Below are 20,207 nucleotides of genomic sequence, written 5' to 3' on the forward strand. Positions count from 1 at the left end.
GCGCTTCGCCACTCAAGTGACCCTCCTCGGAGCCAGTAGCTGCTGCGTCACTAAGGGCGGGTACGTGGAAACCATGGTAACCAGTCTGTTTACGGAAATGTACAGGACTATGGATAAAGGGCCAATCCCAACAAAAATGATGAACTCTGTTGTAATGTAATCCTCTGCTTGGCAAAATTTTGTATCCACAAGAATAGGATACTAAAATCATCCCCAAAATTTTGTGTATTTATGAACGAATTTAAAATGTATTTGAAATCTCTAAAACGTATAACAACAATTAAGGCACGAAATGTATATGATCTCTTAAAGAATTTTCCCTACTGAATTGAAAAAAATCAGTCTGAATTCCCCCTTATAAAAGCTGCTTTTTTTCCTTACTAGTTTTATTACTTTACTAATTTAATTACTTATTTATATAAGTTCCTTTTATTTCATTATGTCTGTTTATTATTTATTTTATTCAGTCTGTTGCACTTTAGGTTAAAGCACTTTAAAATATGTCACATTAGGGTCAGTTTTATGTTCCCTTGTTACTCTTTCTGGATTTCTAATGCTGTATTATTCGTCATGCTCAATTCACTCAGCTGTTGTAGTCTTTTCTATTAATAACGTCATGCCATTATACAGTATATACTACATTTGTTTAATTGTTGTTTATTATTACTGTTGTAATTGGACATGTACATTACTACCTGCCTTGGGAACACCTGAATGTGTTTTCACTAATTGTAACGTCTGACCTTTCAATAAAGTTTCTAAAAAAAAAAAATAAATAAAAATAAATAAATAAATAAATAAAGGGCCAATCCCAATACACCCCCTACTTTCTACCACTAGCCCTACTTTCTATCACTACCCCTAAAAAAAGAAGCCACAGATTTTAGGTCACTTGAAATCTTCCCAGGGGCCTGTCCCAATACCCCCACTTCCCCTACTTTTCAGGACCACCCTTAATTACAGTTTCTGAACTCTTGTCGTCAGAATTATAATCAGAATCATAATCAGGTTAGTTACAAACAGTAGTAGTAGTTAATAGACAAATGGCTCTTATTAACATATATACAATTTCAAATTGATACAGGTACAGGTCCTGGATAGATGGATTAATGGAGGTTAGTCCAAATTATCCTTTCCGCAGACCTAATTGTCCGTTGCAGTCTGTGCCTGTCTAGTTTGGTGGCCGATCCGAACCAGACAGTGATGGACGTGCAGAGAACAGACTGTATGATGGCAGTTTAGAAGATGGTCAGCAGCTGCTGAGCTGGCGCAGGAAGTACAACCTCTGCTGAGGCGGCCTGTGTCGATCTAACCGTCCTTTAGGATATATACTTAAAATAAAGTTAAGATGAGAGAAATCAACTCAAGCTTTTTAAGTTTTAAGTTTTGCTGAACCTTAAACCGTGGTCATCACTGAGTTTAAATATTGAGTAAAACACAGTTTTCCGTGTGTGTTTACTTAAAAAAACACGTGGACAGAAATTTGTTTCATTAGATGCCCTGTTTAAATTATTATTTTTATGTGTAAATTACATTATCATGACATACAAATGGAATAACACTGTTTTTGCTTTTGTGTAGTTGGCGAGAAAAAACAATTCAATTAAAATTCAGTTCAACTCAAAAAAGACTTTATTAATCATTGCAGTAGTTTTCATGATTTAAGTCTTTTCAAGGAGTCATTGTAGAGGGTTATTGCTGTGGGCAGGAAGGATCTCCTGTAGCAGTTTGGGTTGCAACAGATCTGAACAACCTCTGACTGAACTGCATAGAAACTCTTCTCTTTGTATTATGGCTTTTATAATAAATGTGTGCATGCAAACCTTAACATATAAACAGCAGACTTGACTGATCTAATGCGGTTCAATGTGAATGAATCCAACAGCTTAATTGTAGGGTTGCAGTATATCATGCTGTCAAGTGATTGTCTTTATCTTTATAATGGAATTTGGCTCACTTTTTATTTGTGTTGAAGCATGCCCCAGCCCTTATAAGAGGTCTGGCCTCTAATTAACCATCTTTTGCCCACATTTTAATAGTATTAACATTCTATTAATTATATTGTACATTTTAATTGTATCATACCAGCAATTGTTATTAGGCTACATGTTGCTGCTATTTCACATTTTGTACTAAACATAAACATAAGAGATAAAGTAAATCTGGCAGTCATTGTTTCCACAGTTACTGTTAAAGTGGATGTAGATATGACTAAAAACCCTGATGTGTGACTTCTGGGGTGAAATGGATCATTTGGATCAGCAGAAAACATTGGATCATTCATATTGTACATATAGGAAATTTGAACACCTTTATCATAAGAGTTCTTGTAGGCGGTCACTGGAGGGAGAGGGAGCGAGGGGTAATGCTCCCTGTTTTGTTTCAAACATCAGACGTGACATCATCCAGAAATCCCTTACCCTACCTTTAGGGCTGTTATGGAGAGAATGAATGAAGATGGTATCTGCACAGCTAAGAACTTAAAGCCCCTTTTGTTGCTCACGTGTCCACATGCAGCAGGCCTGGAGAATGAAATAGCGCAGCAAAGGCAAAACCCCTTCCGACTGGTTGATTTTGTTGTAAAAATCACTATTTATTAAGCCTTTATGAATCTTCTTGGTTAGTGCTTTAATGTTAGTTTTTAACATCCATTAGTATTTGTAACTAAATTCATCGCTACAAAACTACAATTGTGTAGTCAGTAACTATTGTCATAGATTCCTTTTGCGGAGCAGCATCAGATATTATCCACACTTCCAAAATCATTCAAAAATGTTATTAAAACTAAGGATAATACAACAGAATAGTAAACATAACTTTCTCTGAACCACTTTGAGTGTGTTTACAGACATAAGATTGTAACTTTATTTATGCTTGTAGAAGAACTTTGTCAGCAAAGTTACTGAAAATGATTTCCTTATATAAATATGTTAAATAAAGGCTTAAATGAATGAATAACATTAAAGCCTTTGTTTAAAACTTAAATTTTTCAGTGTATATGATAATCTGTACTTGATATGTAGCAGTAATTTCTACACATTAGAAGATGTTAAAACTAAAATCAAAAGAGTCATGTAAAAAAAGTTGGGCATGTGATTTAAAACTGATAAAAGCAGCCTCACATAACCAACACCTGTTGACACATTACACCATGTCATTAACCTGAGTACACCTCTAAATGCTTCCACAGGAATTCACTCTAATTAACAGGCAGGTCCTGTGACTTGAATGCAGACGTTTAACTGATCATCAGTAGGCGTCATTACTTTTGTAAGAATACAAGTGTTTAACACAAATACACAACAACAAGCAGTTTGCTTCTCTTGGGTGTTTGAAAATATCAACGTGGTTCTTGGACAATCATTTTTTTGCTGTTCATCAGTCTGAAAAGAGTTATAAATCCACTACTAAAAAAGTTTTAGTCCATCGCTACAATTATAAATAATATTCACAGGTGGAAATATTTAATTAAGTTACTGTATTTACCAACTTTTACAGGACTGGATATTCATTCAATTTCACCCACTCATCAGTGTTTATTGGTCAGGGATACATCAAAAAGCCCAAGAGCTAAATCTGAGACTCTACAGGCCTCGGTCAGCAACATGAACGTTAAAGTTAATGACAGTGAAATTAGAAAGTGATCTAACAAGGATAACTTGTTTGGTACGGTTAGGGGGTGGGTAGGGGCATCTGGAGCCATCACTTCTGGAGCCATCCAGCAACAGCCAATGAGAAAGCAGGGAATTGGCTCACTGTGGGGTGAAGTTTTTTTTGCTGTGTAGCAGGTGTCTATCCATTCATTTATCCAACTTTGCTCTCTATTCTTTTTTGAACAAATTATAGCACATAGGCACATAGCCTGCATCGCTGTTCATTCACGTCACCCGTTTTCATAGAAACAACTAGGTTGTTTTGTGCGGTGTGAGATTGCTTGGTGTCTGACATCAGCCACATGACACATGGATAAACCACAAACAATGAGATGTGATACAGAACTAGCGATGTTTCTTGTAGATTGGTAAATTGGCCAAACCGTCGCCGCTAAAGATTTACTACTTACGCTAAAGTTATAATGCAAGATGTTGAATAATGGCACCAATAACGGCGATTTTTATAATACACTTTGTTGTGGAGCTGGAACATGAACATTCTTGTGGAATGCTGCCCCCCTTTGTTCAGAAGGAGTAGTGTTGCATAGTGTAGCTTTAAATCTGTTGCTGCTTTGGTTTCAGTAAATCATGTGATGGACTTCTTGGACCCCTCATAGTTAGGAATAGACAAGCTACGCCCCACACAAACATTTGCAGGGTTCCACTGTTTAAGAATAAGTTTAGAAAAAAAAACAAAACAATACTTGATGACAACTTGGGCACTGAATATTGGAGAAGCTTTATTGATAATTTCCCTGGCAAAGTTTAAATAATAGAAAGACTAGACAAGAAAAATATCCAATTATTCCACTTTTGGGACATGTTTTTGGATGGTTTCTTGGACGCTGTTACTCCTGCAACTATAACAAACAAACAAGTAGGAACACAATAGAAAACAAACATGAACACAAAAAAGGTAAGCTGTTTGCAAAGTTGAGGAACTGACAGTTGGAGCGTTACCAAATAAACATCTATTGAAGGACGGTCATTGTGGAAAAATCTCTTTAAATGGCACTGCAGGACAAAGATTAATAAGACATGTTTTGCTGGTAACATACTTTAAAAAAATGGATTTGATAAGAATAACACATTTCATTAAATATCTAATCACCTTTATCCCTTTTATTCCAGCAGACATTTAAAAAAAAATTCAAAATCAGATATTCAAATGTGATTTTTTTTTAAATCCCTTCACACATTATTGAATACATACAATAATCTAAAACTTCCTTGTTAAAAAGACACAAAATTTTAAACCCAAATCTATAATGAGCAAAGAATGACACACTGTAACACTGTAAAGCTATGGTACATTATTACCCAATTCATTATTGTAAGTATGCCGATGTAATTAAAAACACACATTTAACACATTTAGTCATTTGTATGTGCATCAATGACAACTTAGTGAATTATACGAGTTAAGCCTGCAACTATACACTTCAGCTTGAGTTTTTATATTGTAAGAAGACAAAATGGTTGTTAACAAAGATACAACATGAAAGCTCCTGTCTCTGTATTCACTGTTTATAAAATCTATCTGTGGAAAATATTTAGCAGTTGACAAACTATAAATAGTAATGTAATTCCCCAAGGATCTCACTAAACCTTTAATCTTTTATGAAGTATATGAAATAACACATAATAAAGGGGACATATTATGAAAGAAATGTTCTTTTTGGTCGATATCACATATTCAGATGTCTGAAGTGCCCACAACCAGGCTGTAAATATATTATTTGAAAGGTTGGACATTTTAATGTGATGGTCAATAAGGACTGACTAACCTTTGGAGCCAGACCAAAGTGGTCTTCCCATGGACTCCAGTATTTTCCTACTCCCTGGATGGCATCAACCTGGAAGTTGAATACCTGGCACTTGATGGAGCTGAGTACAGTGGCTCACTCAACCCGAACGCCGACATTCTGACTTCTGGGTCGAAGCCAATGAGGCCACTTTTCAGAAAACCTATGGGTGAAGTCTCAGAGAGTTTGTCCAGTAATTACATAGTCTGTGACTCCAGTGCCTGCCTGCTCGACACAGAGCTTAAAGGACATTTTCCAACCAAAACACGTCAAAAAGATTTATTTCAGACCTCATAAAATACAGTAAAATTTTGAAAAACGCTGTGAATTGTTGGTTAACACCACTGCTTTACAGCCATAAGGTTCCTAGTTCAACTTCCAGCAGGGGTCTTCCTGTGTGGATTTGCATGCTCTCCTTTGCTTGCATCCCGTTTGCTCCAGGAGGGGGTTTACTGGCTCAGGTTGTACTCCTGCAGAGAGCTGGGATAAGCTCCAGCAGACCCCCATAAGCGAATACAGATACTGGATAGGTATACTGTTTCCTTTAAGAAATACAATCTGATTTTAGGTTTGAAGGCAAGTTGCAAAGCCTGCAGCTGTCTTCTCTCCTGCAGTAGGTTGGATTATTGCAATGGCATCTTTACAGGCCTTAACAAGAAATCAATCAGGCAGCTGCAGCTGATCCAGAACGCTGCCGCCAGAGTCCTTACAAACACCAGGAAACTGGACCATGTTACACCGGTCATGAAATCACTACACTGGCTTCCAGTGAGTCAAAGGATAGAGTTTAAAATCTTACTGCTGGTCTACAAAGACCTGAATGGTCTTGGACCAAAATACATGCTGGACCTGTTAGTTCCTATGAAGCTCCCAGACCCCTGAGGTTCAACTGGATCTGGTTTGTTGTGGTTCCCAAGAACCAGAACCAAGCAAGGTGAGGCAGCGTTCAGTTATTCTGCTCCTCACCGGTGGAACAAACTTCCTGTAGACCTGAGGTCTGCTGCAACTGTCAGCTCCTTCAAATCAGGCCTAAAAACATTACTGTTTACTGAAGCATACTCCTAAATTAATAATAATAATAATAATAATGATAATAATAATAATAATAATAATAATAATAATAATAATAATAATAATCATAATAATAATAATAATAATAATAATAAGCTTTATTAAGGACACAAGGTCCATAGCACAACAGACAACAGACAAAGGGTACAAGAAATAAGGATAAAATCCACAGTAATCACATATCACATCACATTTACATAAAGGCTGAGACGCCAATGATTCCAGATTCTGGAGAAGAACCTGACTGAGCTCTGTGCAGGGTTTGTCAGTGTGAAAATTATATTGTTCACAGAGTCCGACAACCTACACATACATCTATGCATAAGGTTACGCAGTACAGCAGTGCAGGTAGGCACACCGACACTGACAAACAGCTGACTTGCACTGCTCCAGCGTGGCACCTTGAGCAACAGCCTCATCCCATCATTACAGGCTACATGAAGTTTCTGCATACTGCTCTTTTTATAGTGACGCCACAAGTGAGCAGTATACATGGGGGTACAATAAGCTCTAAAAAGTGCAGCCTTCACAGGTACAGAGCACACACCAAATTTGGGTATAAGTGTGTTCGCTTGCGCATACAATGCACGACACTGTCTATAAATGTCCCCATCATCGGACAGGTCGTCATTAATGTAGTGTTCCCAGTATTTAATCTCATTGCACACTTTGAGGACAGTGCCAGACAAAAAGAAGTCAGGAAATGACAGTTTGCTGTCCTCTTTGGTCCTGACGATCATTATGTTGCTTTTCTTTGCATTGTAGAGAATGTCAAAGTCGAGGCCATATTGTGAGCAGACCCTCAGTAGCTGTTGAAGACCAGCACTATATGGTGAAAAAATAACTAAATCATCAGCGTACATCAGGTGGTTGATGATGGGGTTACCAACCACGCAGCCTGTACCATAATAATAATAATAATAATAATAATAATAATAATAATAATAATAATAATAATAATAATAATAATAATAATAATGCATTCTATTTGTAAGGCACTCTTCATCCAAAAATCTCAGAGTGCCACAGAGCCAGTACATAGATAAAACTAACAACAATAAGTCATAAAACTCAACTTAAAAAACACCTTCCTGAATAAAAAGGTTTTTAGGCCAGTCTTAAAAGGGTCCAGTGTCTGTTTTTGTTTTGTTGTTTGCCAACTAGTCTTCCTGGGGTCCATAAAAATTAAAATACATTCATATAAAAGCACAATTATAAATATATATACTTCCTATAGTACTTGTACTAAATGTATGAATACATAACTAAATACATAAGTAATTACAATTACATCACTCCATTAACCCCCCCCCCCCCCCCCCCACATCCCACCCACATCATTACACCAGCCACATCACTGTAGTGGTAACCTTCACAACCTGCAACTACATTGAGCTGTATTTTCCGCACAATAAATCACAAAATGTATATCAAACATATATATTAACCATTGTTTATGTCTGTACCCAAAAATAACCTTTTTAGTTGCTTTTTGAAACTGTCTCTGCTTGTTGCTTTAGTTATGGTATATGGCAACCTGTTCCACTGTGAGATGGCCCTGTACATACACGTTCTTTTCATTGCATTTGATCTCGGTAATGGAATAGAAATATGACCCCAGCTAACTTGTCTTGTCCTGTGATCATGTCTGTTTTGGGAAAAGGTTATTTTTGAGTACAGGCAGTTTGGTTGTTTCGACACAGTTATATTCCTGAATAATGTTAGTAAATTGTGTGTTAATCTGTCCTCTACTTTCATCCAAGCAAGATCACAATGCATTTGGTCAACACCCTTTCTCATAGAACACCCGAGTGCAAGGCGAGCTGCTCTGTTCTGCACTATCTGAAGTTTGTTTATATATATATATTTTTTTTTCTGTGTCGCCCTTAGATGGTCAGGGAGACTGTTGCATAAAAATTAAATACTTACCTGCTGTACTCTACTGCCCTTACTTTTTAACAACTTGTGCTTTTTATTATTTTACCTCTTTTCTTATCATTTTATTTCATTTTATTTGTTATTTACTGTTTAATTGTGTCTTGCTGCTTTTAATGTTGATGTAAAGCCCTTTGAATTACCTTGTGTTGAATTGTGCTGTACAAATAAACTTGCCTTGCCTTGCAGTTCACAATGTTGGCCACCAGAGGGAGACAAACACAACCCGCACAGTGATGGAGCGTCATCTTTAATGATCCAAAACCTGTACTTTTTCTAAGTTGATCGTGTCTGCTTTTCTCCCGAGGTCGCTGTAGTGTGGGCTGTGGCCGTGTCCCGTCACGGCAGTAATAACCCGTGAGTTAGTAGAGCCCGTGGGGAGGGGGGTGACGTCGTGGAGGAAGCAGCTCTCTCACCCAGACGAGGTTTTCCGGTTAAAGTTTCCTTTGTGATGCCGGAGCTGTTTACCATCAGACTCAACCCACAGCAGCGAACATGAAGGGTAAGCGCGGATATATGGCATGAATAGATCCCCCGGAGCTGTATCCACGTGTATAGGGAGTTAGTTGTAACAATACTCTTATAGGCGGCGATTAGCCGTGCTGCTATGGTGTGCTAGGCTTGTCTCATTTAGGTAGCGCCGACTTCGTCTTAAGGCTGATTCATGGTTCCGCGTTACACCAACGCAGAGCCGGGGCATGTCGCCGCGTACTTTACGCCGTAGCTTACGGCGTAGGCTCTGCGTCGATTTAACGCGGAACCATAATTGAGGCTTTAATGTCCATCTTGTCGTGCTTCTCTCACTCTTTCTCTGTGTGTGCCATCTTTTTTCATCGCAGCTTGACTTTTCTAGTCCGTGTTGAGGATGTTTTTAGGTGAACTCCCACCCAGACAGGCTAACAATAGCTTAGCGTGAGTGTGTGTGTGTTTTGGACAGTGACAGCTGCAGATCCATGACATCTGTGCTCGGGCCTCCTGAAGCTGCAAGGCTCCAGCTCACTCCATGGCTCCCTTACTTAACTACATGTTTATTTCTCATCTGTTCATGGATATTTCTTTACATGTGGAGCAAGCGCAGTGATCCAGACACTGCTGCTCATCATCATCATCATCAGCAGCTTTATTGGCCAAGTATCAACATGCCAGACAGGGGATTTGTTTTTGTTTTTTTCCCCTCACCAGGGTTGCCACCCGTCCCTTAAAATACGGAATTGTTCCGTAATTGGGAATTTAAAGTTGCGTTCCGTATTGAACCAATACAGACACATATTATGCTCTTATTTATTGATGTCATAGTATACAGGTGAAGGTCTGAAAATTTGAATATATTGCAAAACTTAATTCGTAGTAAATTCAACTTAAGGTGAAACAAATATATTATTTCCCACTACATGCAAAGTGAGATATTTCAAGCCTTTATTTGTTATAATTTTGGTGATCATGGCTCACAGTTTATGAAAACCCCAAATAAAAAATAAATTAGACAATATTTTATGAAATTAATAAACAACTCCATCATCAAAATTATAACAAATAAAGGTTTAACATATCTTGCCTCACATGTAATAAGACTAGGTAATATATTAGTTTCACCTTTTAAGTTGAATTATTGAAATACATTAACTTTTACACCATATTCTAGTTGAATTATTGAAATAAATTAACCTTTACACCATATTCTAGTTGAATTATTGAAATAAATTAACTTTTACACCATATTCTAGTTGAATTATTGAAATAAATTAACTTTTACACCATATTTTAGTTGAATTATTGAAATAAATTAATTTTTACACCATATTCTTCACCTGTAGGCTATATTCTACATCTGGGCTGATGTGGACATACATAGAATAGGAGGATATTTCAGTTGCTAGTATGGTTGGCTGTCTGTACAGTCCTGCAAGTTCAATGCTATTAAAGCACTTTAAACTTTAAATCAAAACATTTTGTTTTTTCAAATAAAATAAACACATTTTTATGCAGTTTAGAAGTTTTGGGGCTTTTTTTGGGCTGAAATCGGGGCGTCCCTTATTTCTATTTCTGAAAGGTGGCAACCCAGATTTAAATAGTTACAAACAGTAAATAGACGAATGGCTCTTATTAACATGTATATAATTTAAAAAAAGGTGAAAGGTGCAGCAGTATGAGGTTATTCCATTTAATCCATGTTTAAAAGTGCATTGTTACAGCCTATGATTGTGGTTATTATTATTATTATTATTAATATTATTATTATTATTATTATTGCACAGTGATTGATTACTCTGAGACTCTATGAGTGATGAGAGTTCATCAGAGCAACAGCTTGGAGGAAGAAACTGTAAATACTAATGTAAATACTAACCAAAGAGGCACTTCAGAGGAAATATCGTACAGAAAAGGCTACAAGCACACCAGCTGCAAATAACAGTTTCACCTTTCTTTGTACATAATAACAGGAATGTGAATTTGCCCCCAAATATGAAACCATTTGCTGCGTATAAACACAATTTTAAGTAATTATGTTTTAGTTACACAACTTTTGAAAAGAATGTCATCAAATGCATGAAAAATATACTCAAAATTGAGACGATTTGAGTTTTTTGAGAGTCTAAAGAGTCAAAAAGAAGAAAGACACTAGAGAAAGTTAAAGTTTCGCTCACTGTACAGTAAATAGACAAATGACTCTTATTAACATATATACAATTTAGAAAAAAAAAAAAAAAAAAGTGAAAGGTGCAGCAGTATGAGGTAGACATGGTTATTGAAAGGTGCATTGTTACAGCATATGATTGTGGTTATTATTATTACTATTATTACTATTATTATTATTATTATTATTATTATTGCACAGTGGTTGATTACTCTGAGACTCTATGAGTGTTGAGAGTTCATCAGAGCAACAGCTTGGGGGAAGAAACTGTCTCTATGTCTGGAGGTTTTGGCGTACAGAGCTCTGTAGCGCCGTCCAGAGGGGAGCAGGTCAAACAGACTGTGTCCTGGGTGTGAGGGGTCTGCAGAGATGTTACCTGCCCGTTTCCTGATCCTGGACAGGTACAGGTCCTGGATAGATGGGAGGTTAGTCCCAATTATCCTCTCCGCAGACCTAATTGTCAGTTGCAGTCTGTGCCTGTCTAGTTTGGTGGCTGATCCGAACCAGACAGTGATGGACGTGCAGAGAACAGACTGTATGATGGCAGAGTAGAAGGTGGTCAGCAGCTGCTGTGACAGGTTAAACTTCCTGAGCTGACGCAGGAAGTACAACCTCTGCTGAGCTTCTTCCTGACAGAGTTAATGTGGGTGGTCCACTTCAGGTCCCGAGAGATTGTGGATCCCAGGAACTTAAAGGCAATCATCATCATCGTCATCATGATCATCATCATAGCCCATTTATGTACTAGAGCAGCGCAAAACATGTAAATAGACTGCTTCAATTCTTCTTATTTATTTTATTTGTTTATTTTTTAACAGAGCCGCTTGGATCATCGCCTTGATGAGATGGAATCCTTCCCCTTCCTCCACATTTTATAACACAGGTAAGTGTTTGCTTATTTCAGGTGCAGGTTGGAGTCCTTTACCTGGAAGTTGGGATCTGAGAAGCTGCTGTCAGTGCTGGTTTTTCTTTGTTTCGATTTCAAAGAACCGAAGCTGCCAGGGCATGCGTGCATCTGTGTGTACCGGCTTTCTTGTTTTACATATCCGAGAGACGAGTGTGGGCGTCTGGAGAGGAGTGTGGGCTTCTGTCTTTCCTCAGTGCGGTGCACAAGAGCGTGTTAAGACGGCAGCCATCTGCCAGGTGAAATTTGGGATAAAATAACCAAACATCCACTGGGCAATTTATGCAGATGAAATGCCAGATTGTAAAGAGACACCTTAACAGCAGAGATGCAAAGCCAGGGTTACTTTCCGTTTCATGTTTGGCTGAAGGGAGATAAGCATCTCAAGCTTAAGTGCTGTGCATGTTATCTCTCTTTCTCATCACGGTGGGTTTCACTGTTGGTCATGGATGAAAATTTAAAACCATTTTGTTTCAGATCAGGTCCTGATCACATTTCTTTTTCAACCTCTGAATTCCCCTTATATGTTGTTTTTTTTTTTTTTTCTTCTTACCACTCTAAACCTGTTTCCTGATTTACATTTTGCCCTTAGCTTTAAAGGCTTTTGTCTACCTGCGCTAATCCCGGCACAGCTGCCTGCAACATTTCTTTTAAAGCCTCTAATGTGATCAGGTCTAACTCGACATGCAAACTTCATCCATGCCTTTGTCACTAAGTCAGACGTCTTTTTGGCAGATGGTGAATTAGATTTGCAGAAACTCAAAGAGGATTGGCAGGTTCGTAAGCTGGCTCAAATGCAGTCTATCTCTTTTTTTCTCAACTTTTTCCTGTCGGGATCACGGCAGCAGATCACCTGTCACCTGCCCAAGTCAACTACAGGGTAACTACTGTGACAGCAGTTGATACAGTTGATAAAAAAAGCAAGGTTGCGTTAGGAAGGGAATCTGACATAAAACCTATTACAACTCAATGCGCCTAACATGAAACAGCCTTGGTTTTTTTTTTTTTTTTTTTTACATATCCACATGTAATAAATTAACTTTTACTTTTATGATTACGTAAAGGCAATCTTTAGGGATGCACAGTATACAAATATTTCAGTTATGAAGTCAGTGTCTTTCTGCCTCACAGCGAACACTCACCTTTGACAGTAAATACACATTGTTTTATTTAAACAAAAAAAGAAAAAAGCACTTGGCAACATAATTATATTGATTCAATAAAAAAATGGCAATTGATGCACTTGGTTGCATGGAAATACAGTTTCTTTAGAACAACTTCACGCTTCCTTAAAACATTAATAATAATAATACACTTTATTTGTTTGGCGCCTTTCATAACACTCAAGGTCGCCGTACAACAATCAAAATATAAAAACACAATTTAAACAACATAAAACAGCAGAGTTTGCAGCAGAACATAAGTAGGTTTTGAGATCAGTCTTAAAAACTGAAACAAAGTCAATATTCCACATTGCCTGTACTCTTAAGGTGGAGTTTAAGTAAGATTAAAACAAACAGGATAATATGTCATGGTGAGTATTTGGCACATAAATAACCACAAGGAAAACTCTAAACCAATGAAGTTACACTAAAGTGAAATTGTAGATGATCAAGCTTTACTGTATGCTGATCTATGTTGTAAAGTAATTTGCTGGATTTAAGAAATAATCTAATCATACTTTGTCACTACATGCTGCACCTGAGCACTGAATGTCTTTTGGTATTTAGTAATCAAATACCTAATATTGGCACGGAAGTCGTAAAAGTGAAGCTTAAAAATGTTTAGATGCAGTCTTGCTTTGCACAACCGAGGAAAAAAAAGGCCAAGTTTTCCAAATGCAGGCATGTTGCCACCTGTTGTGACTTGAGTCTGACACACTCGGAGTCAAAGAACGGAGTCCAGTCAAAGAGCTTGTTTGACTTTGAGTAAACTTTGCACGTAAACATACTGACTGATAAACATAACAAAAAAACATGCAAGCATCCCTACATCAGGAACGTGAAGTGAAAATGTCCTATTTCATGTCCGTTCAGACGTCTGCAGCAGTACTTGATAGTGAGATTAAATTTGAAATTCAATCTTGGATTAATGTCAAGATCAAACAGTTTTTCACAATGCACGTGTCAGTGTAAAACTTTATTTATTTATTTCCTGTTAATGCTTTAGTTGACTAGGATTAAATTTGTGTCAACTTCTTTTTGACACATTTATCAGATATGCTTAATTGCAGTTTTTTTGACCAATCCCTGTTTCTTATCAATCTGACCTAATGATTCTGATTCTGGCATGCAGTGACATAATAAGTTTATGGACGATAATGGATTTATTTATCCACACTCGTAGCATTTGTTAGTTTTATAATTTGGGCTTGTTCAGTTGGTTGTTGGTCTTTTAATGGTTTGATTAAGCTTGTGGTCCTAAACATTTTGGTGCTTGTTTCTACATGGGTTTTATTTACCTTAGAGGCTGCACAAATTGGTGCCTTTGGGTATTCTGCAGTCTCAGTGATAAACTCCCACTTCAAAGGCATACTTCCTGGCAACTGCGTCATCTCGATGTGCTTGCAGACTAGAAAAGTTTGGATTTCTAAGTATTCTGCGCGTGTGTTTCCTGCCCCCCAACTTATATCAAGAATATGATAAAAAGGTTCATGTTCCTCCGTCAATTCAGGTGTCTGATGTCATGTGCTAGATTTGAGGGTAAAGTTTGTCTCATGCTTGATCTTTATCATCCCCAGGGGATTTTAACTGTTCTGGTCCCCTTTTTGAGATTGTTCCAGCAATGTTGATGTATCATGGGATGGGTTTAAATGTATGAAAGTTGAGCTGAGGTTAAAAAGATGATGATGACCTTTCTAAAACAGCTGCCACAGCAACAGTTGTTTAGTTGAAACATGCAAATTCTTTCCCGGTGGCTGATTTAATCCCTAGCCTACAGCCCTGCATTCCTCCTCTTTCCTCAGTTGTCTGTGGGAGATGGGGAAAGAACAAGGAAGCTTAATCCCCTCAGTCCTAGTTATCATAGCTTTCAAATCATCTCTGAACACCTTTTTAAATGTACTGTTCAACTGGTTACCGACTAGCTGGATGTTTTATTTAAAAACATTTAGTTTGTCTGTAGAAAGTGAAAGAACGAAGGTGCGTGACTCTTGTTTTGTACGTTTAGCATTTCGGTACAAACTGACTTGGGTATGTTGGCACCACAGTACGTGATCAGACATGAAGGCTGTGGCTTGCGGATGTACGTCCATCTATTTATATCTGTTCGAACTGCCAAATTTATACACAGAAATGAGTTCATGAAAAAAAAGATAATGTAAAACTATTAACCATGAAAGCCCACATGCTCTGTTGCTAGGTAATAAGCGATATAAGTGGGAAATAACAGTCATGACCAGTGTTGAAGTTTGTTTTTTTCTTTTCTGCACACCCAGTACTTAAACCAATTGCACCTTTTTTAAAATAGAAAATCCATTTAATTGTTAATGATGGGTTTAATCACAATATGTATCCTGATCTTTTTTTATTGGATGTAAAATGACTAATTCCATATTTTTATTCCAGGTCCCTCTCCATCAACCTGGCAACAATAGACTCGTGCAAAAGGGAGGAGCCATATCCTGGCACGATGGAAGTCGTGGTCACATCGGGGTTGGCCCCGAGCCCTCAGAGCGAGGCCGTGACCAACGAGCTTCAGGAGCTGTCTCTTCAGCCTGCTTCCCATCCCATGCCTCTGCAGGAGCGCAAGAATGGTGAGACCGCAATGCTTTTTTTTTGTTTATTTATTAATTTTAATAATACTGTTTGGCCTTTTTGGGGTGAGTTTTGTACAGATTTCAAAGCTTTGGTAGGAGCAGGAACCAACCTCGTTTGTAACGTCCAATAAAGTATGTTTACATTCACACTAAATGTTGGGTCTAGGGTAAAGGAGAGTTGCAGTTTATTTTTGTCCTGGTAGCTTCCCTGGGCTGTACAAAAGGCTGTTCAATGTTACGGCTTCCTAAATAACCCCATTTGCATGTTTTGGATGCAAAGCTATTTTTGAGCCTAAAACTTCCCCAGAAAAAGTAGAAAAACAAAACAAAATGTTAGCAGTGGTGTTTTCAGGTTGCTTTAGAACATTTTCAACAGTGACACTTCGCACCGCAGATTTTTCCTTTATTTTTCCACGGTTCTCTGAAGTATTGCTTGAAAGACATTTACCTTTTGACCTGTTTGCCATCAACACGTAATAATGATTTCTAAACAATGCTGAGCAGGGGTAAATCAAGATCAGAATCAAAATCAGAATCAGAATCATCTTTATTGGCCAGGTTCCAACATTGTCCAACAAGGAATTTGACTCTGGTTGTTTCGCTCTTTAAGCAGTAAATAAACAAATAAACAAATGTGGTACTTGTTGACATATATACAAATAAACATCTAAGGTGCAAGATGGCCAGTCGTCCTAATGATTTTCTTTTTCAATGCAAACGATTAGACCTGTTCCTCTGGATTTGACTATGATTGCCTCTGAACACCACTGGATAGTTACAAAACCAATCACAGCATCAAAGCTGTTGAGAAGGCAAAGTGACACCTAGCCCAGTATTAACCATGGTGTGAACAAAAGACATCCTAAGTGGCATGTGTTTGTCCGTTTTCCAGTAAAAACTTTTTAATCCAGGGTGTTATTAGTAATTCTGCAGCCATCTTGATTATTTTGAGTAGTTGCTCTTGGATGCTCCTGCATAACTTATCATATAAAGCCCAATACTGTCCCATTACGATTAGATCTGTAGTTCTGTACCAGTGGAAATGGCTATGAGTGAATTTTCACAGTGAATGGTCTTCCGGGGAAGGAATTCAATCGTCAAAAACGTATGCTTAGACAAAATGCTGTATAAGATAGAGCGGTTAGAAAGTGGGAAAACACTTATCTAAGTGGCAGAAGCTACATATTTTAGATTGTGTGCCTTGTTCACTTGTTCACCTAAGTGACCACCGAGAGGCAACCGAGGTAGAGATGGAAGTGTGAAGGTGAAGCGGTGCATATTTAGCAGGTTGTGTCCTTTTACATCTTCAGACAGAAGGGAATGATGAAGCTTCAGCATGAATTGGCTTGCTCCTCTGTGCTGACCTTCTGCAAGTAGATTAAAGTGTGCTGCATGTTTGCCCTGTGGAGTCGACGCTTGGTAGGCCTGTTTTGTGTCTGGAGATAGCTCATCTTTGAGCGTGGAGTGCTGGAATCTCCCACAGGAAGGATTGTAGAACTTCCTATGGTTTGCGTTACGATGAAAAAGTTCACCTGGCTGGATTCATGCATATTCTACTGTATGTTCTGTTCACAGCTTCTTCGGTGTGTTTCAGCTCCTCCTTTCTTCAATCATTGAATGCCACCTTAGATCAACTACAATCTCTGTCATCAGTTTAAGTACAGTTTAGCCCAAAGTAAAGCAAGCGAAATCAGCAGGAGCATCTTGGTATTTGCAAAGCACCCTCTTTAGCATATCAATGCTTCTGAACGGATAGACGGCTAAGTCATAAACACATTCAGTCAGATAAGTAGAGATATCAAAAGATTGCTCAGACCCAAGATAGTGTAACTGACGTCTAAACAAACACACACACCTTAGCTTTTTCAGAGGAGCCAGTCGTATTGGCTGTTGTTCCCAGCAGGGTGCTGGGTGTCTTTGTTTTGGACGTTTGACCTGGCTTTGGCTGGAGGAAGGCTGGGCAGGGCGGGAGCTGTGAATGATTTACAGTCTGCAGGCCTGTCAATCAACATTGGCAGAGAGTAATGCATGAAAATACACATGCTAAAAATGTGAGGCTACCACAATACAGGTCATATAAACCCCATAGCTGTAGTAGGGTACTAACAAGAGATACAATGAGACATAAGGCATATATCCAGTGATGATCACACCATTTAAATGCTAATGCTAATAAAGAATAATTCTGGGACTGCTTGTCATAGGACATGTTTTCTTTGCACACAAATACACTCTCTTTCACAGCCTCGGGTCACCACTCCCAAATTAGACAACCTCTGCTCTTGTTGGACTGTTCCTTACGCTCTACTCTGCCAGTCCGAGGCCGACATGTCGATGCAGGCACGCCTGCAGCCAATCTGGAATCACAATTCTTTTCAGAGACATGCGCAGATGCAGTGAAGTACAGCATAGCTCGTAGTAAAGCTTATCAAAGCTTTATCTTTTACAACAGATCATGCAGAGCGAGTTGTTGTTGCGTATAGCGAGACGTGACATGTTTATTAGGGTGAGAATTTGAGACAGATGTTCAGGCGTGTGTGTGTAAGAGAGATCAGCTTTGATTCGGGTTGTGAGGGCTGGTACAAAAAGTCTTAAAAGCTTTTTATATTAGCTCACTTCCCGGTGACAAACTTTCCCTCAAGATGTTCTGCAGCAAACGAAGGTGGTGACTTCATGATAGTTTGATTGAGATTGTTGGAAACTTTTTGTTGGGGTTGTTAGATTGAGTATGGGAGTATGGGCTGGAAGAGCAACAAGAGGAGGAGGAGGAGGAGGAGGAGGAGGAGGAGGAGGAGGAGGAGGAGGAGGAGGAGGAGGAGGAGGAGGAGGAGGAGGAGGAGGAGGAGGAGGAGGAGGAGGAGGAGGAGGAGGAGGAGGAGGAGGAGGAGGAGGAGGAGGAGGAAGTTCAGAGGAGGGGGAGGATGTATCTGAAATGGCAGTATTGCATAACTTCTCAGGGGGAACAGAAGGAAAGGGAGGGGAAAAATGGAAATGAAGAAAAGAGGGGGTGTGCTACTTGTACTTGAGGAGGCGAGGCCAGGCACCAGCTTGCTTTTTTTCCTTTTTTTTCCTTTTTTTTGAACTGGCTGAGGAAGAGCTTAGAAGTATATGGGAACTTGAGAGATTGAAGGTGTAACAGCAGACACTGGAGCCTGGTGGGTGGACCTTGCTGTCACCCAAGATGCAATAATGGACAAACACGCAGACCTATACACGCCCTCTCTGTGGAGACATGCACACACTTGTAGATGCAGTCCAGAGAGCAGAGCGTGAGGTGTGCTGCTACCTCTGAACTCCCAGCAGCCTGTCAAGGGGAAGCGCCCTGGCTTTTCTTCTTCTGGACGTCTGCTCTGCTGTCTGGCGCCGCTGCTGGGATTGATCACGCTGCTTGATGTTACTGTTTGGGGAATATGAGTTGCTGATCTCGCCGGGAAGGTGAACCTTCCCAAGCATGGTGCAGAGGGACATGACCATTCAGTCAGGTAAAGTCTGAGTACAACGTTCACTCTTTTCATGACTGAATGTTACCTACAAACTTGATCTTGAGCTTAAATTTGCTAAAAAAAACCCAACAACCAGGTATCAGTAAATGTAAAGCATATTTGAACTGCAATCCTAAACAGTGGAGCACTTTGTAGAATGAGAATAATGAGTTTTCATAGATGCAGAAGTTTATTAAAACATTATATACCACATTATATTACATTAGCAACCAAAGCTCTTGGCTCAGGCTGGAAACTTAGTATTTTTATCTCTCTTAATTTAAATCGTGCATAATGATTTGCTGCAATATACTTTAAAAAAGAGAGAGTTAATATAGTATGAACATATGTAAATAAATGAGTGTCCTCAGGGCGAGTTAAACAGGCCAGGCTAAGGTTCTTCCTTCTTCCCAGAAGAAAAGCCGTCAGTCACAGCAGCTGTTTACTGTCCTGCCAGATCAGCACCTCCTCCAAAGCTCTGGCTGCAGGCAGCAGGGCCGGGTCCACATGCAGCCCCAGAGGTGGACGTTAGCCGAAGAAGGGGAGAATAGGGGACGGAGCTGGACGAAAGTAGGTTAGAGGAATCACCGATTCTGCTCCAGATTCAAGTGGAAATGACACGCTCATTTCGGTCAGAACAGATTGTTCCAGGATAACGACACCGACGACTTCAGCTACCACTGAGACTAGAAAGAAGTTCGTAGAAGAGAAATGGTGTGAGACAGATGCCAACTGTGTCTGCAAAAAGCATGAACGGGGAGCAATTGATGGGGAATGATTTCAGATACAATAATTCATTTAAAACCAGTAACCTCTGCAGCGTTAAAAACAAACAAGGACCACTGGAAGGTTCTACATACCATCAGTGTTTGACGAGAACTGAAGTAACTACTTTCAGATTGTCAAAAGACAAAAAAGAAACTCAAATAGGATGTATGAAGGTGCTGAAATTCCCTTAGATAGCT

General features: G+C 38.9%; 1 protein-coding gene across 6 annotated transcripts in view; it reads left to right on the plus strand.

Annotated features, from left to right (window-relative positions):
• Positions 1 to 8,739: 8,739 nt before the first annotated feature.
• The window catches only part of mrtfab (myocardin related transcription factor Ab), a 49,155-nt gene continuing 37,687 nt past the window's right edge, over positions 8,740 to 20,207 (plus strand). For 3 of the 6 annotated variants that reach the window (XM_061709332.1, XM_061709328.1, XM_061709331.1), the window contains exons 1-3: positions 8,741 to 8,966; positions 11,918 to 11,982; positions 15,570 to 15,757. In XM_061709332.1, the coding sequence (XP_061565316.1) occupies positions 15,634 to 15,757 (124 nt within the window). In that variant the 5' untranslated portion in view covers positions 8,741 to 8,966; positions 11,918 to 11,982; positions 15,570 to 15,633. Of the gene's footprint in view, positions 8,967 to 11,917; positions 11,983 to 15,569; positions 15,758 to 18,858; positions 19,243 to 20,207 lie in introns of those variants that run through there. The other 3 variants (XM_061709327.1, XM_061709330.1, XM_061709333.1) reach the window with 2 other exon arrangements.

This window comes from Cololabis saira, chromosome 19 (genome assembly GCF_033807715.1).
Source record: "Cololabis saira isolate AMF1-May2022 chromosome 19, fColSai1.1, whole genome shotgun sequence".
Taxonomy (NCBI): domain Eukaryota; kingdom Metazoa; phylum Chordata; class Actinopteri; order Beloniformes; family Belonidae; genus Cololabis; species Cololabis saira.